This window comes from Asterias amurensis, chromosome 2, assembly GCF_032118995.1.
Source record: "Asterias amurensis chromosome 2, ASM3211899v1".
Taxonomy (NCBI): Eukaryota; Metazoa; Echinodermata; class Asteroidea; order Forcipulatida; family Asteriidae; genus Asterias; species Asterias amurensis.
This window is the reverse complement of record NC_092649.1, coordinates 7,958,694-7,983,158: the sequence shown is the minus strand read 5'-3', so window position 1 is coordinate 7,983,158 and position 24,465 is coordinate 7,958,694. Positions and strand designations below refer to the sequence as shown.

The following is a 24,465-nucleotide window of genomic DNA, read 5'->3' as shown; positions in this document are numbered from 1 at the left end:
GATTAAAGCTCAAATTTTCACAGGTTTGTTATTTTATGCATATCTTGATATACAACAAGTAAGACGACTGGTCTTTGACAGTTACCAATGGTGTCCAGTGTCTTTAAGTATTGATATTAACTGTGTATCGATCTTAACTGCTTGAGCTATAACCATGGCAACACTGATCGACAACTCATCTTAAGATGAATCTTAAGTGTTTTGAACAAACGACAACGGAGTCCTAGAAACAGTGGTGCGTTTATATAAGTTTGCTATAATCGTTTTCTCCAACACACTCAGTATATACCTTCCCTTTAAAACAAAACTAAAATTCTCGTCGTTCATGTGGTGGAAGGATAAACCGATCAGTTGAGTACAAAATCGAGGAGAGGTTCGAATCGTAATGCAATCAGTTCAATCGGGAAAACATCAAGATGCGGTGAGACGGACAGTCAAATGAGACGTAGTAATTTCATTATGCCCTGCTCGCTGCTGGGAGCGAAGGGAGGGGGGGGGGAATGCAAATTCCCTCAGAGTTAAAGACACCGGACACATTTGGTAGTTGTCAAAGACCAGTATTCTCACTTGGTGTTTCCCAACATGTGCATACAATAATAAATCTGTGAAAATCTGGGCTCAATTGGTCATTGAAGTTGTACGAAAATAAAGGAAGGAAAAGCATCCTTTTCACACAAGTTGTGTGTTTTCAGTTGCCTTGCATGAATTCGAGACCTGAGCTGAGGTCTTGATTTCAATTCAAATATTTTAGTGAGAAACTACTGATTTCTCAAAAACTAAGTTACTTCAGAGAGAGCCGTTTCTCACAAAGTTTCAGTGCTTCCAGATGCCTAATAAAAGGCCTCGAGGCTTAAATCTTTAAATGTTGTGAGCGAGAAAAAAAATACTTTACTTAAGAGGGAGCTGCTTCTCACAATATTTTATACTATCAGCAGTTCTCCATTGCTCGTTACCAATAATTTTTTTTTTTTTAACCATTATTTCTAGTACATGTATATTGCCAAATAGCGTCCATCACTGCCTTTAAGAGGGAATTGGAGTTTCTACCAGGTGAGTCTGGTCGAGTCCACCCCTGGACACCTTGGGTATTGTCAAAGACCAGTATATTCTCACTGTAATCCAAACATATGTATGAAAGAAATTAAATTAATTAATTACCCAAATTAAGTCCAATTTGAACAGAGCTTAAGGGCATGTCCCGAATTGACTGCTACAGCTACGGCTATACGGCTACGGCTAGATGTCCGCGTCATCATGCGTTTCAAATGAAGGGCAAACACCCTTAGCCACAACCGTAGCCGTATAGCTGTAGCCGACTCGGATACGGCTACGGCTAGATGTCCGCGTCATCATGCGTTCAGGTGAAGGACAAACACCCTTAGCAACAGCCGTAGCCGTATAGCTGTAGCCGCAAACTCGGATACGGCTACGGCTAAATTTCCGCGTCATCATGCCTTCAGATGAAGGACAAACACCCTTAGCAACAGCCGTAGCCGTATAGCTGTAGCCAACTCGGATACGGCCTTTATCTTCAAAACTGAACCGACAACTGATAAGAAAGCGCCGGCCGAGTTTTTATTAGTACGGCACGTTCTTTTTGCAAATCAAGATACCGAATCGCTTTTCTCGTTTGAGAGTCAGTTAGAACCGCGTTCTCTTTTATACTCTAGCATTTATGGCGGGAACACACAGTCACTGACAAGAATCTGTGTAAAGCAGGGTCGGAAACGGCTTCCTTTATACAAGGTCCTTCAGCACTCTCCGTCATCCGCATACTGTGCTTCTTAAAGGCACTGGGCACCTCATTTGCTCATTGTCAAAGACCAGTATTCTCCATTGGTGCGTCCAAACATGCATAAAGAACATTGTGAAAATTTGGTTTTGGCGAAGTTGCAAATTCCTTGTTGCACAAATTATGTTGAATGCTTACAGATGCCTAAACAATGCTTAAATGGTGAAGTATAAATAAATAAAAAACTATAAAAAAAAAATACTTCAGAGGGAGCCGTTTCTCACAGTGTTTCACACTATCATTAGCTCTCCATTGCTTGTTACCAAGTAATTTTTTAAGCTAACAATTATTTTGAGTAATTACCAATAGTGTCCACTGCCAAGGCAGTGGTAACTATTGGTATGTACTATAAAAAAATTATTGGAACGTAAACTAACTCGGTAATGAGCAATAGAGAGCTGTTGATAGAGAAACGGCTCCCTCTGAGGTAACGTAGTTTTCGAGAAAGAAGTAAATATTTCCACGAATTTGATTTCGAGACCTCAGATTTAGAGTTTGAGGTCTCAAAAAGAACACAACTTCGTGTGACAATTGTGTTTTTTTCTTGCATAGTTATCTCGCAACTTCGACGACCAATTGAGCTCAAATTTTCACAGGTTTGTTATTTTATGCGTATGTTGAGATAAACTAAGTGAGAAGACTGGTCTTTGACAATTACCAATAGTGTCCAGAGCCTTTAAACAGAAAAGGTTGTGATTTCGCTTCTGACCTTCGGTGTTTACACCACTATAGCAAATTGCTTAACGGCCAAAATTGGAGAGAAAATTCTGTCCACTTTTCACTTGGATTCGGACGCATAATAAAATTCTCAAGGTTTTTAATCATAGAAATGTTTTCCGCAACAAAACCAACGGAGAAATAATTGAAATTTAAGATTTAGTTTTGTTGATAACATACACGAGCCAAAGATTGTCAAATCAATGGTGTGATGATTTTGGTTTTAATTGAACCTGGGCTTGTGTTTCCATTTCGTGTTTGAGCTAGAAAATTTCCATTTGAAATGGATTGTTTTAACAACAAATTTAAGCAGTAAGGATTCTGTATATTATCTTTAAAGACACTGGGCACTATTGGTAATTGTCAAAGACCAGTCTTCTCACTTGGTGTATCTCAACATATGCATAAAATAACAAACCTGTGAAAGTTTGAGCTCAATTGGTCGTCGAAATTGTGAGATAATAGTGAAAGAAACAAAACACGCTTGTCACACGAAGTTGTGTGCGTTTAGATGGTTGATTTCGAGACCCCAAGTTCTATAAACTTGAGGTCTCGAAATCAAACTCGTGGAAAATTACTTCTTCTCGAAAACTACGTCACTTCAGAGGGAGCCGTTTCTCACAATATTGTATACTATCAACCTCTCCCCGTTACTCGTCACCAAGTGGGTTTTTTTGCTAATAATTATTTTGAGTAATTATCAATAGTGTCCACTGCATTTAAAACACGTCTGGAAATTTGAAAAGTATTGTTAACAAAGTATGTGAGTATTTTATGCACATCCAGAGGCATATAACACGGGTGGGATTCGAACCCACGACATTTTCATTCTAAAGCAGATGTCTGTGAATATTTCTTTCCTTATAGAACTCGGAAAAATATTGAGCTGAGCACACAATGCTTACACAACAAACAAATACTATATTGTAAGGGCTTAATAAACCCCTAATGTTCCCAAATCTATATGCAAATTTAACGTGTATTTTATCTGTTTCGCTGCTAATAGCATACAGCAGACTTCACGAACAACTGCACGTAATACCATAACAAGTCAAATTATGCACAATAATCAACAGTCATGAAGGATGATGCATGACTAATGATTTCAATGTAGAAATCATGCACCAATTTCTCTGAATCTAAAGCCTTGACATTCGAAGACCTCCCGCATTTTCCAGCCACAGTTCCCCCCCCCCCCCCTCCACGCATCACTTTCCATTACGTCAAATTGGTTTTTTAACTTGCCTTTAATCTAGACATAGAAATTTCTCTCTGATGTAATTTGGCACTAATTAAGTTATGCTGCTCAATTATTGTCCGTGACTGCATCCAATAGATGTTACATAAAATTACATTATACAGACGTCAACAGGGGTCGTTCAGTATCTAGTTTAATATTACAATGCGTTCAATGCACATCAATACCATTCTGGGTTTTTGTTGTGATGAAAAGCAAAGTGTGTAGCATAACAACCCCCAAAGTTATCAGACTTTTGTCCCCTCCCACACCAACAATTGTCACAGTTAGCACGGTACAGTACATCGATTATGTCGGTCTCTGTTTTTTTGAACAAAATGTCAAAGTAAAATAGCTTGTGAGAAAACATGATTGCAACAGGCGTTAATGGGTTTCTTGGGAGTTACAGTTTTGTTTTAATTTTAGAGTAAAATGTACCCTTTTAGAATACCTTATTACTATGTTGAAGACAGTGGCCACTATTGGTAATTACTCAAAATAATTATTAGCATAAAACCTTACTTGGTAACGAGTAATGGCGAGAGGTTGATAGTTTAAAACATTGTGAGAAACGGCGCCCTCTGAAGTAATGTAGTTTTCGAGAAAGAAGTAATTTTCGAGACCTCTGAATTAGATTTTGAGGTCTCAAAATCAAGAGGGTGTTTTTCTTTCATTGTTATCTCACAACTTCGGCGACAAATTTAGCTCAGTTTTAACAGGTTTGTTATTTTATGCACATGTTGAGATACACCAAGTGAGAAGACTGGTCTGACAATTACCAAAGGTGGCCTTTATTTTGTCTTCACTTCAAATATTATTTCTCGTACTAAAACCAATGAACCATCAACAAGCGACTATAGCACTGTGACCCAAAAGCCTGAGGATACCTGTAAAGGGAACGCGAAGAGGATGCTCAGTTTTAGATGTTGGAGGGAAAAAAAAGCATTTTGAATGAAAAACACCGCGATCATGATCTATAACGGGGACTGAAAACCCATCTACTTTCGAGGCAACGTATAGACGGAATTCGAACCTGGTTCCACAGCAGTGGCGTAACCAGGCTGTTTTTATTAACTTGCTTTTTTTCCCCTTCATATTAGTAATTCATTTATTTATATTTATTTATGCCTCTGAATTTCCGGTTTGGATCGAAACCTAAGGCCATCTACCCTACTCATGTTATACTTCTATTTATTTGATTTCATTTTTTTGAGGGGCGGGGTAAATACATAGGGTGCGTTCGTCTAGCTTCCCTGGGTCGACCCCGGTGTGTCGCGGTTTTTTTTCCAGGACAAATGTGGGTAATTATCTGCACACGTTCGTCCTGGAAAATACGCCACACACCGGGGTCGACCCGGGGAAGCTATAAACGAACGCATCCTTCAATTGGAGGCTTTTTAAATCGAGCAATTCTTTTGTGTATCTTTCTGAGCTCGTTGGAGAGCAAGAGGGGGGGGGGGGGGCTGCTGTCCCCAGGTTACGTCACTGGTCGAACAGAGGCCAAAGACAGGGCAAGATATGACTGATCCAATATGGATGTGCCAGAACATTCTCAGTGTAGTTTATGGTAAATGGACAAATTTAGAAACGCAGATAACTTAATTAAGATCGAGTGAACATGCGCAGTCTCACCGTTCTTCACACAGACTGTGTGTGAGCTCTAATAATCAAGGTTGCCAAAAGGACACCAGCGAAAGAGCAAGGACACCAGCGGGAAGAGCAAACCGTTGAAAGGGCGATTCTCACTGATAGATATAAACAAAAACTGCACATTTTAAGAACTAATGTGGTCCCTTATATCCTGTCAAATTTCTGTACTCCTCCGTTGATGGATTCTGTTAAACTAAGTACAAGAGAAGTGAGATTGCTGCTGGCAAATAAAATAAACAAGAACCCCACATTTTGTTCAAGAGGCAGAAATGCCAGCCAAATAAAATAAGGGTGGAAACATACACAGATTTATGGCAAGCAGGACCCTGTGCCCGACGAACAAAACCCAAACTTTGAAAACCCTTTGTATTTATATTATCAGTTGAACTTGTGGCTCAAGTGTCACTGTGTCACTGGCACTCAGGTTGATTCTTGGCGCGAATATTATGTTTTAATGAGTCTTAAACGGCCCCTGGGTGTTTACGGGCACACCATTCTCTAATAATCCATTTCCACCGTCAGTCGTGTATACCAATTACAGCAGCAAGGGGCTGGCGTGGACAATTCCCAGTAGTTCTTTTTAATTGTGTATAATGAAAGGACTATTTATATCCGTTCATTGAAAGCGCATTCACTGCGACCAAAGACCGACTGTACCTTTACCGTACACCCCGCCGTGTATCACCCCATGCCACCGGGAACGCACTGCACGCCATTTAATCAACGCAATAATTGCAATCTTTACTGGGAAGAAGAAATAATAGAAATGTGCAATAGACATTGACAACATCAGAACAAATGTCTGGACGGTGTGATCGTCAATTTGACAGTGTTAATCAGACTGGTTTACAAAATAGTGCAGCTCGTGTTATATGTTCCACACCCTTGAGAGTGCATTATTACCCCCATCACTTAGGGACCTTAATTGGCTACCAGTTAGAGAACAAATCCATTATAGCTCTTCTTGTTTTAAAATGCTTAAACAAAACAATCCTCCTCGATACATTTCCACACTACTCCAAGATTTCTTCGGACCAAACTTGGCATGCACGGCTTGAAATTTTCCTGAGCAAACAAAGTTCTCGGTCAAAAAGCTTTCAGTTTTGTTGGGCCAATGATTTTGAACAATCTTCCTACTGTCATTGGGGAATCTGTTACCCTTTTCTACAAGTCCCAAAGAATGACCTTTTCCCATGTTAATTTCTTTCTAGTGCGCTATAGATCTTGATTGAATAGCGCCTTATAAATTGTATTTGTCATGGTATATGTTATGTTATGTTATGTTATGTTATGTTATGTTATGTTATGTTATGTTATGTTATGTTATGTTATGTTATGTTATGGTATATGTTATGTTATGGTATATGTTATGTTATGTTATGTTATGTTATGTTATGTTATGTTATGTTATGTTATGTTATGTTATGTTATGTTATGTATTTTTATGTTATGTTATGTTATGTTATGTTATGTTATGTTATGTTATGTTATGTTATGTTATGTTATGTTATGTTATGTTATGTTATGTTATGTTATGTTATGTTATGTTATGGTGTGGAGTGGCCATTGCCTCGTGGAGGCAGGTTGTACTTCGTATTGAACCGCCAAACTATGCATTTACGCTATTTGAAGTTCTGTATGTCTCGAGTACAATTTTTTAAACTTCTGTCTGATGACGTCACGGTATGGTTATTGCAATGCAATGCAACTATAGGTTCTAGGTGTATTTCCGACAGTTGAATGTGTAGAGACACAGATGGTTTGCCATTACTCTGCAAAAGGAACAAACTGTCACGTCACCAATGCTAATGTCTATTATCGGACAGTCTAGATCCGTTATGATTAGAAAAGAGTACTTTTGACATTTTTTTGTTAATAAAAGTAATAATAATGACTGGTGCAAATTTTTGTTTTATCACAACTATTTTTGTAATCGGTAACTATATAAGTGTATAGTTGACACGATATTTAATCGTGCGTTTTCAACGAAGCAGAACACAGTACCGAGTCAGGTCATACGACGTAATGGCATAAGGCGACCCACTGGGTCTGCTGCATTCAACGCCCTTTGCATTGACGCGTACAGCTTCAAGGAAAGCCACACTGAATTATTTTTTTATTACACTGATATTAATTGTCGACGACAACCAGTAAATATATCATCAAAAATAGTCTTGGACTTTCTCCAAACATCCAGTTCTTCCGGTCTTTCAACCGAAAAAATTAAAACAATAATGTGCAAAAACATAAAGAAATAGGTGTTATATGAAATCCCAAGGTAGTTCAAGATACTGGACACTATTGGTAATTATTCATTATTATTATTCAAAACAATTGTTAGCAAAAAATTACTTGGTTTATACGAGCAATGGAGAGCTGTTGATGGTATAAAACAGTGTAAGAAACAACTACCTCTGAAGTAATGTAGTTTTTAAGAAAGAGGTAAGTCTCACTAAAATATTTGAATTGAGTATCAACTGAGGTCTCGAATTCAAAGCATCTAAAAAAGGTGTTTGTTCTGTCATTATTCTCTCGCAATTTCGACGACCAATTGCGTTCAAATTTTCACAAGTTTGTTATTTTATGCAATTGTTGAGATACACTAAGTGAGAAGAAGACTGGTTCTTTGACAATTATCCAAGGTGTCCAGAGCCTGTAATGTCAGCCTGCTATTTCAAAAAATCAAAGACCGCGTTTAAGGTACGGTACTTCACAGCAGTTCAACAAGTTTGTCAATGTTTAGTCACTTCACACCGTCACACGTAAACCCATAGAGCACACCCCCAATCAAAATGAAGTGTTGTCAAAAATGTGAATGGGTTAAGACGTCACTTGGAATTATATAAATTGTTCTTCGTAGCATAAATATTTATTCCCAAAGGCTCCAACTTTTCAACTGTCTGAATAATTTATTGTAAGCTGACTAGGACCGGGGGCATGTTTCACGAAAAATGATCACTTCACGTGCGAACATTACCGAGCGTTGACAAGGTCTGCTTTTAAAAGCTTTAGGGGACTGGGTTATCGGCTAAAACGCCATGCGATTTGTACTGTTGTTGGTAACGGGTTCCCTGCAAAATTCCCGCTTAGCATTTACCTACGGTACACATCCTGTTACCCAACATCTTATGTTAATAAGATCGCTGGGTCTGTGCTTGAATTTGATCTTTATTTTGCGGGTTAATAAACTGAAACAATCACCAGAGGATAATGGCGTCGAAGCGAGGTATGTGGGAAATCAGGCACAATGACGCCATTCGGCGCTTCGCTGTGCATGGCGCCTTGGCATTGGAACGTTCACCGGAACCGAGCCTTACAGACAATACGTTTGGTTTGGTTTTAGTCCCATATTTATGTAGAAGTGTACTATAAAACTTTAAAACTAACATGTAAAACTTTAATTTCAAAAGGGTTGTCGCGTTTTTTGAGATTATAGCCGAAAATCACGGAGCGATATCCACGCCAAGAAGAACAATCCCTAACAGGTATACTCAATCTGAGAAACGTTACTGACAGAAATGCTCATCAGATTCAAATTTTGGGGGATAAAAACTGATATCTTTTAAAAAATAACTTCGTAAAATAAAGGTTTCTCAGAATGCTTTATACTATCGAAAGCTGCTGTACAGGGGGTATAGGTTTCTTACCAAAAGATTTGATTGGCATTAAAGGCAGTGGACACTTTTGGTAAGTGATTAGCCTTCACAGTTGGTGTATCTCAACATATGCATAAAATAACAAAGCTGTGAAAATTTGAGCTCAATCGGTCATCGAAGTTGCGAGATAATACTGAAAGAAAAAACACCCTTGTCACACGAAGTTGTGTGCGTTTAGATGGTTGATTTCGAGACCTCAAGTTCTAAATTTGAGGTCTCGAAATCAAATTCGTGGAAAATTACTTCTTTCTCGAAAACTGTGGCACTTCAGAGGGTACCGTTTCTCACAATGTTTTATACTATCAACCTCTCCCCATAACTTGTCACCAAGTAAGGTTTTATGCTAATAATTATTTTGAGTAATTACCAATAGTGTCCACTGCCTTTAAGTTTAGAAAGATTACCAGATGTTTACATTAAGAGTAGATGTTTTTTTTCCGTCTCATAAAATCAAATTCTTGATTCAAAATTTAGGAAGTTGTACCTTTAATAAGCACATATCTTTAATCATGACCACTTTGCCACTGGTCGCATTCCTTGTATTAATTAGCAATGATTGCCATTTCACCAACGAGGTGGGTTCAGACTATTTTTGAACATGCAGCCTCGATATTGATTAAGATGAGGAGAAGGTCAACCACGCATGAAGTTCCACGCGGCAATATTGGCAAGAACGTTTGCCACAGTGGTCTAGGTCATTTTCATCTATACTGAGAATGGAACTAAAATTGAAGTAAATTCACTGAACTGAATTGAATACAGTATTGCATTTTTTAATAAAACAAAAATTGAATACAACAAAAATGCGGAGTTAATTCGGCGCCTGACGAGAAATTTTGGTAAAATTAGATAATAACTCTCGGAAAAGGTCTTATAGTTTAGATTGTATTTTTTGCAGCAGGAAACTTGTCATTTGTCGAGTATGCATCCTTACCTCTAGCCCAAATTGAACTACATCCATTGGAAAATGAGGTTTTTAGAAATAAATTGTACCTCTTATTGTGGGTCTCATTTCTCATTAATATAAAGCATAGATTCCTTACCTCTTTAGTACCCCCCTTTAAATGAACATGATCCAATGGAAAATAGATTTTAACAAATTTCACCATTTATAATTCTAAGCTTTGACGCCCAAATAGACACAGCTGCCTGCAACGCAACCATTTATTGGATACAAATGCAAATCTTTTATTGGATGTGCTCTCTCTCGCGAGAGCGGAAGATCCCACCCCAGTTCGATGAGACCACTGCCAGCGAGAGAAAGTTCAACGACTTATGCTGTTGATACTCCAGGTGGGACACGCTCAACATTTGCCCCCGCCCCACATTTAAATATGCAAAAATAAATCCTGAATGATAAAAGAAATAATGTACATTGCACATCAATACGAATGACACAAAGATGAAAATGTTCATCTGAAAGCCTACAATCATATAGGGAGCGTATTCGATTACGTGACTGTCGAGTAGACATTTGATACATGCTTTGTTTGTATATAGGCCTACATTGTACTGTATGTTCATAGTTCTATGAACGTATGAAGCACACGTTCAGAGTACGCCGAGAAATTTTGAACATGCTCCAAAAGAAATTCGCGGGCTCGACGTGTTCAAAATTTTAACAGCGTATCCCAGCATGTTCCTAACGTAAACGACGTATCCCCAACTTACCCCAAACTTATATCAGCGTACACCAACGTATTTTCGATATTTCGCATACGTTGGCTTACGTTCAGGCAATACGCCATGGTGTGACAGTGCCGTTAAGTGGCTACTTGTTTTGTTTTCCGCATTTCTTGTTCTCAAACAGGAGGTTGAAATTGATACGGAAGCTTCATCAGATCTTACTTGGCATTTGAATTTCAAACACCGTGTGTTAAGCCCCCCCCCCCCCCCCAAAAAAAAAAAGTAGTGAACACGAGAAAAGGTTACTGTGATTTCTACTGAATGTTCGACTACGAAGCCAATTTCATGCATAATCTTTTGAGCATAAGTCTCCTTAGGCCTGCGCTGTAACTGGATTTAGGAAAACATCGATGTCAATAAGGTCAATAAGTAGTTATTTGAGTACGTGCCCCATTCAAAATGAACACCCCCCCCCCCCCCCCTCTCCCCCGTTGGTGGGAAACTGTATTCCAGTTAACACTTTATTATAAATAAATATAACAAAACGTTACAATCAGAGTCACCACCTTTTTGTTCTAATGTATTTGTTTGTTTATTTATTTATTTATTTATATATTTATTTGGGTTGTGAATGCAGCCCCGAATTCTTAGAGAACTTGCTGTGGCATGGGTCAAACTCCTGCCCAGGTAATGAGGAATAACCTTTTCACATCACTCTTTAAAACCGACTGGGAACAGGCATACAGTGCCTTCAGTGTATTGGGTAAAACACAATTAATGTTCTTTATTTGTGATTTAAATAATGTTTTTTCCCCCACTAATTTCTCCTGACTCACAAAACAGACTCACATGTTTGTTATTTCAGGTATAATGGTCGATCACATCACACCAACAAAATGATTATTATGTCAGCTGTATAATACCTTTAAAAGGAAGGTACACGTTTGGTAATTGTCAAAGACCAGTCTTCTCACTTGGTGTTTATCCAACATAAGCATAAAATAACAAGCCTGTGAAAATTTGAGCTTAATTGGTCATCGAAATTGCGAGAAAATGATGAGAGAAAAAAACACCGTTGTTGGACGATTTTGTGTGCTTTTAGATAGGAATAAAAGACTTCTAGCTAGAAGTCTTTTATTATTTCATTGAGAAATTACCTCTTTCTCAAAATCTATGCTCCTTCCAAGTTCAGAGGGAGCCGTTTCTCACAATGTTGTATATCTGTCAACAACTCTCAGTGCTCGTTACCATGTCAGTTTGTAAGTTAATATTGGTTTTGAGTAATTACCAAAATGTGTACCTTCCCTTTAAAGGGTTTTGATACCCTTTGTGCATGGGTAAAGCTGTTGGCGATAATATATTCCCTTTAACCTACTCAATGCGAAGATTAATTGTTTGTACTATGATTTACATGTAGAGGTCTCAGCTTCATTAGTCTTCGAGTTTTTGAGTAAAATTGAAAATCTTCGAGCAATGTTTTCAGAAGAGTCTCATAAATCCATTGTACATGCTCGCCGAGACATTAATATTTTCGTGGCATTGTTTAACTCATTTCTCAAAAACTACAACACCTCAGCAAGTAATATTTCAAGGGAAGCTATATCTGCCATTATTATCTTCAAACCGTGTAAGTTAAATGAAAATCTGTGGATTTTGTGGTTTTTTTTGTCCTGCAAAAAGTACCCAACCCTTTAATGTTAGAGGGCTAAGGTATAAACAATTTAGCACAGGGGCTTTCGGGGTGCACGACCTTGATGGAGATAAACGGTTTTCTTATTTCATGTTGTTGAAAAATCAAACAAACCCCCGAGGTCTGGAAGGAATTCCTGATGCGGAAAACAAACAGATGCACCAGATGATTCTGAATTCCTCACGTTTTAAACTGGTAGCCTCCAGCAAACTCTAGTAAGATCGAATCGAAAGTGACATGGACGCGTGGTTTAAAGGATATTTTGATTTTAATTTTTTTGATTTTAAAATACACAATATATTAATACTTTGATGGCTGAAGATATTATATTAAATTATTTGGGGTGATCGAAGACAAATTGAATATAGTGCGGGAATTGAACCAACGATCTATGTATAGCCATAATTTATTGGCGGTCTCCATATTGTGTCAACATACGACTGAAAAGCCTTGTCCAATGTCTTTTAGACTCGATTGTCGAAGAATTGATGCCCGACTTAAGTTTTAATTTATGATTGGGCCTTGTAGAAAACTTCATGAGTGTTGAGTTTGAGTTGAGACATAATAGCTGACTCAATGATTTGACAACAGACTTGAGACTTAGTTTGAGATAAAAGACTTGATGACCTCAAGGACCAACTGAATTTGATTCAAGGTTTGAGCTGAGACTATAGCACGGGGACTTAATGAGTGATTTGACTTGTCACCTCACCTCGATGATAAACTGCTGTGTTGTGATTTGATCAGGGAGTCCACAGTCCCTAAGACTTGATACATTTAAGACTTTATTTATGACTTGACTCATCTGACCTCAAGAACTTAAGACTTTGTCTGATTTTGAGATGAGACTGTAGCCCTCGAAAAAAAGAGTTTAATACTCAATTTAAGAGTTCATTGTCACTTGACATCGCAAAAGACTTCAGACTTAATTCGAGGTTTGAGCTGAGACTTTAGCCGCCGGGGACCAGGGATGTGTACCTCTGGGGATTGAGACTGGAGGTGTGGTTACCTTCCTCACATGGAATCTGATTTGGTACTTGACTCAAAGGGATGAAGACTTTAGACGTGGTTTGAGTTGAGACTGCATTCTAATAGTCTATAGGACCTTTTGTCAAGATTAAACTTGAGACTTGACTTATTAGCACTTGCCCTCAAGAACTGACTGAGACTTGATTCGATTTTCGAGTCGAGACTGTATAGCTCTAACTTTGAGTTGAGACTGTATAATTTATTTGAGATCTGACTAGAACCTCAACGGATTAAGACTAGGTTTAAGACCTGCATTGGAACACTAAGAGTGTGGGCCTTATACTGGAACTCAGCTCAACAAGTGGAAAGTACAAAATGATCCAAAACCTCCCCTGACGAAAGATTATACAAGTTAAACTGCACTTCTTTGTCTGTAAACGTTTTATGTCACCATCAGAGAGCCGAAATACAGCCTTCACCATAAATATGCGAAGTGTTGAATGATATAGGAGCCAAACCATGACCCCTTCAACACACCAAGCAGGCCCCCGGTATTGGCTCCAATCGATGGTATATAACAGGTCTCAGCGATACACGGTGTTCTCGAAGGTTTGTTTATTTGTAGCGACTTGTGACAGTGTCGGATCTGGTTGAAAACGAATTGCACGTCTGCCGCTCACTGATGTCAAATTTGGCGGTTTTTGTGTTTCACGCAGACACGGTTCAACCATTGAGCTTCATGGTTCAATATTTGTACTTTGTTTATGTGAGAGGGAAAAATATCCGACCACGCAGTTTGTCTTGAAAATAGACTCACGCAAGTCTCATGAGTATGGTTCCCAAAATGTCTGAATTCGCGCGAGACTAAAGGCAGTGGACACTATTGGTAATTGTCAAAATCCAGTCTTCTCACTTAGTGTATCTCAACATGTACATAAAATAACAAACTTGTGAAAATTTGAGCTCGATTGGTCGTCGGAGTTGCGAGATAATAATGAAAGAAAAAACACCTTTGTCACACGAAGTTGTGTGCTTTCAGATGCTTGATTTCGAGACCTCAAGTTCTAAACTTGAGGTCTCGAAATCAAATTCGTGGAAAATTACTTCTCTCTCGAAAACTACATCACTTCAGAGGGAACCGTTTCTCAAAAGGTTATATACTATCAACCTCTCCCTATTACTAGTAACCAATTAAGATTTTATGCTTATAATTATTTTGAGTAATTACCAATAGTGTCCGCTGCCTTTAAACAGTAAACCAAAAAGGGGTGGAGTTAACAGTATATCCAAGTGGTTGCTTTCTATCACCCATACTGTGCTGACCTGCTGAAACACGAATCGATTCATTACAAGGTACAATAACTGTTAAAATAACACAAATGTAATTATGTGGGCAGAAATTTGTGTTATTTTAACACCCTTTAGCAAATTCATATATTTAGTAAAGATGCTGTAATAATATGACAATGGTGTAGTATTTAACACCAAGTTGCTGTAGTGTATCTATACCAACGATTATAGTATGTTTGCTGTAGTATTTTTATTTTTTTTTTTATTTTTTTTTATCAATGAAAATTGTTCAACGGTATCCACCTGTTAAAAGAATAATATCGAATATTATAATTCATAAAACCTTGGACCTCACTGACGAAAAAAATGTGATATTTAAATAATCAATTTGTCTTTACAACACCTCTCAATTGTTCACTGTAATAATCGCCACGTAAAGTCAATATCGAGGTACAACAGAGATTGATTCACACATTTACAGGCAGACGGTGTGTTGAAATGTTGCTGATCAAATGAGAACTGTTTTCAGGCTGGGTGCTGTACTTTTGGTAAATACTCCCACCAGGGCCCAATTTCATAAAGCCGCTAAGCACAAAAATTTGCTTGGCATGAAATTTCTTCCTTGATAAAAACATGATTACCAACAAAACAAAGTGTCCTTTTGTTGCATATTGCTTGTTACTGGTATTCAGCTGATGTTTGCTCATCCTGAAAATCATGTGGAAATTTGGTTGGTAGTCCTGTTTTTATCGAGGCAGACATTTCATGCTAAGCAAGTTTTGGTGCTTAGCAGCTCTATGAAAGTTAATGACCCTAACATATTACTTGTTAAAGAGCAATGGGGAGCTGTTGATATTATAAATCACTGTGATAAACTACCTCCTTTTAAGTAATATTTTACTCTTCATTTTTTGTGTATATTGCTTTTAATTTTCCGTAAAAGTCTTACATAAAAAAATGCGCTTTTATATCGTAATTTTATTATGTGATTTTATGGAAACCAGCCCAAATGCAAACCAGTTTTTACTGATTTGGCTTACCCTGGGTAAATAAAGGAAATAAATAAAACGTAATGTAGTTCTAGAGAACGGGGTTTTTGTTCACCAAGCTAAGCTTTCCTCCGGCATCTAAAATCACACAATTCTATGCAACAAGGGTGTTTCTTCTTTCATGATTTGTTTGCAACCTCGATGACCAACTTCGCAAACATGTCCACATGAATGTATTGTTGCTGATAGTGAAATGCATAATTATGTTAGGATGCACCAATGGGGATACGAGTCTAATACATTGACAAGTTGCGGTTAATATAAAAAAAAAGAATCAAGACAATAATTTATTAATTGAATTACAGGTTGTTAAACCTACCTCCACCGTTCTTGTAGCACAAGTAAGGAAACCGCCAGACGTTGCCCAATCCGATAGCATAGCCGATACAGGCGAATATAAAGTCAATATTACGGGACCACATATCCCTCTCGCCCCCCTCCGGAATTTTGGGTGTGCTCTCCTCCGTCACCCCATCCCCCTCAGGATCAAGGCGACTCATCTCCTTGCCGTCTCCAATCATGTGGTCCACGGCGTTGCAGTTTCCATCCTTGTCGTTCATGGGGAAACTTTGTTGGTCCTCCTCCCCGTGAATCGCACCCAGGGAGTTCGGAGGTGGGTCTGCCACAATCGACATGGTTCGGCGATGTACGAATAAAACTAGATCCGCCGTACAACTTCAGAGGGGGACTTCGGAACTCTTCGACGGATGTAATTTTCTGCGAGCGAGAGAGAGAGAGACGGGTTAGGAATCACACCAAACAACCAGTCAGCATCAAGAGTGTCGACTGGCTTCGCACGACGGTCGAGTAGCGATGCCGACGTCTATTGTGTATTATGTAAACATCAAATGCCGGATTTACGACGGGTACGAAAGGTACTGGATCAAAAGTGCCTTAAAATCCGCACACCCCTGGATGTGTGTTACTATCCCCCCGGCTTACAGATCAGACCACAACCGTTGTGTGTGGACAACCGCCGTGTGTGTTGCTACAAGAACCTCGACACACCTATAAGATTGAGCAAGGTTTTTTTTTTCAGGGTGGTCTTTTAAAACCCTGAAGGTCCCACATCCACTCGGAGAGAGGAATCAAGCAAGCCGCTGGACGACGACTTCGCATACACACAATGCGTCGGTGCTGCTCTGCGCCTCGAATCGGCTCTCTGCGATTTACCCTCCAGCCGGAGTAGTAGAAAACGACTTCACTATCTCGAACGATGTGATTTCACAAATGTCTCTTCCCACTGAACAGTGGCGGCAAAACAGCAGTACATCTCTCATCATCCTGACCGTCAGGACTCTTGCGTATAGTCTCCCGCACGAGACGTCGGTAGTCGTTTACTGATTGGACGGGGGCGAGAAACTATCGCGAGATTGAGCGTGTCGTCACATCTCATCAGCCATTGATTGCCAAACGGTGCGCTGTGCGGTGTGGTGTCCTATATCAACCATCATGCCAGGGATGGCGTGTCCTCTAAGCTCTTGGGATAAACTGTTTCAAATTGTGTTATCCCAACAGCTGGAGCTACCAGGGGTTCACTGTAACCATAGAGCTAGGGTTTAGCTATGCTGTAACCATGCTGTAATGGACAACTTTGCAAAACGAGAGAGAGGGAGGGTAAAAAAAGAGGGAGAATAGCCATGGCTATTTATAAATGATAAACGGATGGAGAGAGATACAAAGAAAGAAACAAAACAACTATTTGGCAGGGGGGCACTTTAAATTTTCTTTCCATGTAGTCAAATCGCGAGGACATAATCCCCAAAAGAATCCACTTCGTGATTCGCCGACCTTGCGTCAGATTATGCAAACACAAAAAAAAACCTCCTTTGAAACATGTACCATTCATTGTAGGGAACGGATTATAAAAAGTTGTAACTCAATCCTTCACCGTTGCCGTATTAATTGTTATTCACTGGCAAGGTTGCTTTTAACCTTTATTTCCACCCTTATTTAGGACTAGGAAATAACGGTTTGTTTTCATAAGGATCGGGACTGTGTACCTTTTCTCGACCTTCGAAACTTCTCGCCTGTGAAGTTAACCTTTTTTTCTTTTCATTTTCAGCAGACGGCACTAATAATATTACATTTGAAAAGAGGAATGGCTTTTGTGAAGTTCTTACGTACGCTTGGTACAGCGACTGGTATTCTTTCAGGAGGGAGATCTTTGTGGATAAGGGGCCAGGGGGATTGGGATGTGGGCGTGTTCAACGTTTCATCTCTTGTTCGTGAGATCAAGTTCAAATGGTAGGTACAAGCGGAGACCCCAAAACCCGAGCCATGTGTACGGTAAAGTTGGAAAAGGTACAGAATCATGAATGGGAGCAATATTTCCGTCTGGTGGCATGTTTGTGCACTGGAGCGAAGAACAACATGGAACGGGAACTTCTTAAAGGCAGTGGACACTATTGGTAATTGTCAAAGACCAGTCTTCTCTTTTGATGTTTCTCAACATATGCACAAAATAACAAAGCTGTGAAAATTCGAGATCAATTGGTCGTCAAAGTTGCGAGATAATAATGAAAGAAAAAAAACACCCTTGTCAAATGAAGCTGTGTGTTTTCTGATGCTTGATTTCGAGACCTCAAATTCTAAATTTGAGGTCTCGAAATCAAATTTGTGGAAAATTACTTCTTTTCCGAAAGCTACGCCACTTCAGAGGGAGCCGTTTCTCACAATGTTTTATACCATCAACCTCTCCACATTACTCGTTAACAAGTAAGATTTTTTTGCTAATAATCATTTTGAGCAATTACCAATAGTGTCCACTGCCTTTAAAGTAAACACAAATCATTCGATTGGACTGAAATGCTACGGAGTGAAACACATGGCGAACTTCACTATAGAGGCGGATCGAATTGGATCAGATTGAATTGTGGATCAGATTGGACCTGATTGTTAGATCAGATTGGATCAGATATTGAATCAGATTGGATCAAATGATCAGATTGGACTCCCATGACATTGAATCAGATTTATTTATTTAGACATACACAATTATTACAAGTTGGACAGGGGCTGTCAAGGTTAAAACTAAAGTACAAAAACTTTCATCGAGAGATGTGTGAAACCGAACCCCTGCCAACGATACAAATATAATTATATCATATAAAAAGGAGATTGCACTCAAACATGATCATTGATCATTAGATAAGATATTGGATCGATTTTATTAGATATTAAGGTCAGGTAGGATCAGCCGTATCATCAGATATTTGAGAAATTGATTAAAACATAATTGATTCGATTAGAACGAAGATTAGCTTGACCAAATTTTGATCGTTGGACATTTGGAAGTGCTAAATTCTAGACTCCCTGAACACGCAACATGTACTTTTCCCATAGAGACGTCATCAATGATGGTGGTTAATGACGTCACGTGAAAACCAGATCAATGGCAATAACAATGACTGAACATAAACATTCCATCTGAAACATTTCCTTCTCTTGTTTTTACAGATGTATCTCCGTTCATGGAGGTAGAATTCTAATTCTACCTCCATGCTCCGTTACAGCTCGACCCTGGATTCTCGACTCGACACGGATGGCCGATGAGGGCCGAAATACTTCGCCTGAAATTAGTTGTCACGCATGTTTATAACTTCCATGCAGCGTACTGCGAACGCATTCAGCCTATACACATAAACCAAGCCTCCCCCAACCCCCACCCCTTCTTCCAGCCGTCCCTATCCTCGCCTTGGGGTGACGTAGTAACGAACTAATTTGAATAATATCAAACCACGCCAGCGAGAGTCTTTCCTCGTTAATTCACGGACCCAATTAAGCGCATCAAAGTAATTTGTCTATATTTATACCAACTGGTGATTCAATTATTAGGTTTTTCACCTGAGCGGTTTTAATTGAAGAAGACGCGTCTACTAGTGGCGAGAATGAGTGAGGTGTAACCTCATTCAATTACGGCATTGATTACCTAGACAGGTGATATCAATTAAGGCATGGCCAGAATTACTCAACTATGCGCATTAAGTCATTTAATTGAGAGTTGTGTCTTCAAATGTTCAGAGGGGGGGAGGGGGGAGGATGGCGGGTGCTTTGGGTGTGTTAAATGTTTCTAGACGTCACTTCAGTCGTAATATTGTATCGAGCTTTCTCGGATCGCACTGCAGTATTATCAATCATCGTGATCATGGTGCATCATTGATTCAAAGTCCGCGATGACGTACTTTTAAAATTCATTATTTTTTCTGTTGTTTAAGGATTTTTCTACTCTGTGAATGAAATTGAGTCATCATCATTTAGACTGTGTTCATCCAGTGTAAGATGTAGCCCTCCTCAAGGCGCCATTCGTTTCTATTTCTTGCCCATGTTGTTCCTGCATACTACCCTGATTTCATCTCTCCATCTTCTTCTCTGTCTACCTCGTTTCCTTTTCCCGTCTTTGGTTGCCAATCCACAAACTTTGGTAAATGTTTACAAATGTTTTAGCTAACAAGATCACCGGATTGCAGTTTTTGTTTCTGCACTTTTATAAAAAATAAAACGTTAACACAAATTTGCTCAGGTTCCTTCATGTCAGATGAGTTAAAGGTTTAAAGACATCGTGATTTAAAGGCAGAGACACTTTTAGTTATCACTTGGTGTATCCCTAACGTGAACAAACAAACCTGTGAAACTTGGGATTCAATGGTCATTGAAGTTGCATTAAAATAATGATCACCAGATAGAACCAATGAATGACAGCAAAACCAAAGATTGATTTTTGTTTAAACAAATTATTCCAAAACTCAAACAATGACTGGCAAGTATACATAACAATCTCACTTTGGCTTGTACAAACCAAAAACAACTTAACTCAAAGACTGAAACTTAAACCAAAAACTTTAACATTTGCACTGAGCGCGGACGGACGGACAGACGGAAGGTCAAAATCGGTATTACATAAACTCGCATACTGCTAAAAGCAGCTCGCCTAAAAGCACCCTTGTTTGCATCTAACATAGTCTGATTTCAAATTGTTTTAGGACGAACAATTACCCCCTTTAAGCCCTTTTTTGATGGCTAGTAGTGTATGACTCGCGTATCTCTTATGTTGAACGTCCGTGACCATTTAAAATGAACATCACATTTGTGTATGGCACCGGGGGAACAGCACAACCTCAATCCCTATAAAGTATCAAATTCAGCTGCGTATGAGTTAAATCTACTTATCCTTTGCACTGACCTGCATTATCACCTACCCCACGGCTCGCAGGGTCGTGTGGCAGGGGAACGAGGTTGCTACCAAACTCCATCACGTCGAGCCCCGTTGGGATTGTGTATGTATGTGTGATCACGTGATACCCACTGTGAAAAAAAGCTTATGGCATATTGCACCTTCCTCTAGTCTTGGGTCAGCAAATGTGGGTCAAAACGTCGATGAAAACAATTTTCGTTTTAATGTTCACACACTAAAATCATGACCACCAGAAATCCATTCTGTACCCTTTTTCACAACATGGTGATTGGGTGGTGTTCCTTGGTTGAGGCATTGCACGCGAGGTATCAAATGTTTGGTTTGCAGCAACACCATTGTGTCTACTTGCAATGTAGATTTTGTTCTTTAGAGAACCGTGTCTTGCTTTATGTTAAACTACAACTGAGTAGATATTCGGAAATCAGGAGACGTCTCAGTTCCGAAAAAGGAACTGTCCTGCTTCTTACTATTACGGGCGGAAGGTAAAGATATCGGCCGGGCCTCAAACTTAATTAGCTTTTATAGGTGGATCGTTATAGGGTTAACTTCAATACTGCGGAGTGAGAGTTCTTATAAGTCTCAACGTTTCGACTATAGTGCTCTTGAAAACAGGATGAGTGAATCTAACTGGTGCTAACATTAATGGTTTACTCATCCCAGTAATTAACTGGGACTGAGTTTGCAGAGCTGCTTTCAAAATACCCTTACATAGGCACTCTGCTATAATAGTTATCATGTTTTATCGGATTTTAACTTTTATCGATTTTAACTTTGACACCTTTCAGATTTTAGCCTTTTAGAAAGATTCTGCTAGGGTCGAAACGTCATGCAGGCCATTAAACATTGTTTACACTTTTCTTCTCACTTTAAGTTCATTAGCTTTTCACCGAAGTTTGGAAAGTTGAGACCGAGACGGGAAGACGAAAACGAGGAGTTTAAACCATGCACCTATAAAGAACAGACAGCAGGGGAAGGTGGAGCAGGGGCGGGGTCTGGTGGGGGCACTACCACCCTGTGCTCAGTCGCTGCGACAAGCCGCCCGAGGGGAAGTGTGACCTTTGACCTGGTCAACGTACAGTGTCCTCTCTGCATGCTCCACAGCATCTTGAGTCAAGACCCAATCACATCGTTAATATTTACATCATCTTGGCAAAGGGATTGCCCCATCAGAGTGTGCGCGACCTTTCGGCTGTTATTTGGGATGGGTTGAGGGAATGTAGGGCCTATAGCAAGCGTTTGGTGGACAGGGGTTCACTGTTATACAAGGGGATTAGGGGGCTTGGATCCCAAATGCTCCCGGGTTATTTTCTTAGGCCACGGCTGCAGCATCCTAATCCAACCATAAGGCTCCTGGGTGAGTGATGCGTTCCGTCTTCTTGGAGTAACAGGTGTCCAATACAAATATAACTTCATCATGCTACCACCATATTGGTCATGTTCCCTGTATCCAACAACAGTAATGCATGCTTATATTTATGATACAAAAAAGAACCAGACTAATTTTTCTTCTAGCCTCAGTTTGGTTACATTGATTTGAATGAGAGAAAAACAAGATGGCCGCATCGAGATAAAGGTTTTTATTATACACCGCCATGGACGTCCATCTAACCTCCCTTTCAAGTTCTTCTCCATTCGTCCAATTGATGTTAATTGCTCATACAGAATAGATATATAAGTTCTCGATGAACTACGTAAACTTATTTTAGTTTAATTTGTGTTTTAGTTTTATTACGCTAGTAGCCAGTGAGTGTCAAAAGGAGGAACAAGTGTCCAGCGCGGCAACAAAGAATGTCCCCTATATATACCACCCAGCCTCAGTTTCAAACATTGCTCGTGGGCCCTGGCAGTTGACCAATATTGCAGACGATTGGGACTCCATTTTAGGAAATCTTCATGAATAACTTGAGCTGAAAAGAAATGGTTCTATGATTACTTGTCAAACGAACAGAAGCAGAAACAGATGCGATTCATAGGGACCTATTGCATTTCATTTATGTTGTGAAGCCATTGGACTCTCAAAAATCAAACTTGAAGGAACACTTACTGAATTGGTAAGAAAACAATGAAGATTGAGAGTTACAACGAAAAACAAAAGGTCTAATGATGATGATAGTGAAGACATTACAGATAGTAGAAAACATCTCTTGAAATATTTGTCTGAAATTTCATATTTGATAAGAAATAATTAAATAAAACTAATTTCCCTCAGTTTATGTTAAGGTTTTTTTCTTAAATCAATGTCATGCAAAATGTGTAGTCGGTTTTTCACTATTTTCTCGTGACCCAGAGGCCGATCGATCTCAAACTTCTACAGGTTGTCAGTTTAAGCACATTATGGTGGATAACATAAAGTGCTTACTTTGCCAGCAACTGTTTTGTTAGCAAAAAAAACATGCAAAAAGGGTAATGTTACTTTAAATCTGTACTGGCCGGTGTCGCATGCAAGTATGTCCTCTATGCAATACTATCCGGATGACATTATTGCATATGCAATCGTGTCCGTCCGGACGCATTTGCATATGCAGTTGTGTCCGCCCCCGTGCAAAACCGTCCTTGCAGTAAATCAAACGCTCTTGGTCGCCGGAACACGCTCGCCATTTTTTTACAAGCTAAGTGCATGTCATGAATGACATGGGAAATGTTCGGCCGTTGGGTAGTCGCTGCAATCATAAAAAAACGTGAATATTCATGCTGCATATACGTAGGTTCAGTGCATGCACGCTCGTTTACGCGCGCACATGTACAGTCATGTACATCATGTACATGTCCGCCGGACGGTTTTTGCATAGCCCCGGACACGATTGCATATGCAAAAGTGTCCGGAGCGGACAGTATTGCATGGCGGACACAACTGCATCTGACACCGGCAAAAACACAATAAAGATAAGCCAAGGCAGGAAGTTTCAGTCTTAGATGTGGGAGGAACACCTCAAAGAAATATTCTCTGCTGAATATAGCGAGTATACGGACTGAAAACCCAATCTACGTAGTGCACCCGGCGGCGAATTTTGTTTTCCCGAACGACATTGCAATGATTTGGTTAAAGAGCAGGCCAATTTCATGATGACGTAATCTGACGGAAAGAGCCAATCGCAGCAGCAGGGGAAAAAAAAAATATTGCAATGTCGTTTGGGGAAAAAAAATCGCCACCCGGACTCGAACCGGGTCATAGAGGTAGAAGGCAAGGAAAGGTACCTCTATATAGTAACCCAAGCTTTTGTAAACTTTTAAAATCACACAAAAAGGCATTCGCTATCTTTCCCAAACCTCGGATTGGTCTCTAGACTTGACTCAAGTCCGAATCCTCCGAGTCCCCACTGGAATCATCTCGACACTAGAGGGCCAAATGCACTGGTTTAGGTGGTTCTAAAAAGAACTGGCTACTTGCATGGGATTCACAAATCAAACATTCTATAGCTGATGCAAGGGTAAAATCCGAGTATAAAACAAAAGAAATAATATTCTTTATTCCCAATGCAATTAGTACATCAACTGAATAAAGAATAAAGAGAACAGAAATAAAAACAGAAATTTTTTTTTTTTGGCAGAAATATCAGAAATAACCAAACACTTAAGACGCAATATTGAGTTTGCT

The 24,465-nt window shown here is 39.4% G+C and overlaps 1 protein-coding gene across 1 annotated transcript in view; it reads right to left on the bottom strand.

The window, feature by feature from the left end:
- Positions 1-16,860, bottom strand: part of LOC139933967 (sodium- and chloride-dependent GABA transporter 1-like) — a 45,024-nt gene extending 28,164 nt beyond the window's left edge. Inside the window, exon 1 of the mRNA XM_071928217.1 lies at positions 15,996-16,860. Coding sequence (XP_071784318.1) covers positions 15,996-16,311 — 316 coding nt within the window. The 5' untranslated portion in view covers positions 16,312-16,860. The remainder of the gene's footprint in view (positions 1-15,995) is intronic.
- Between the last annotated feature and the right edge of the window lie 7,605 nt (positions 16,861-24,465).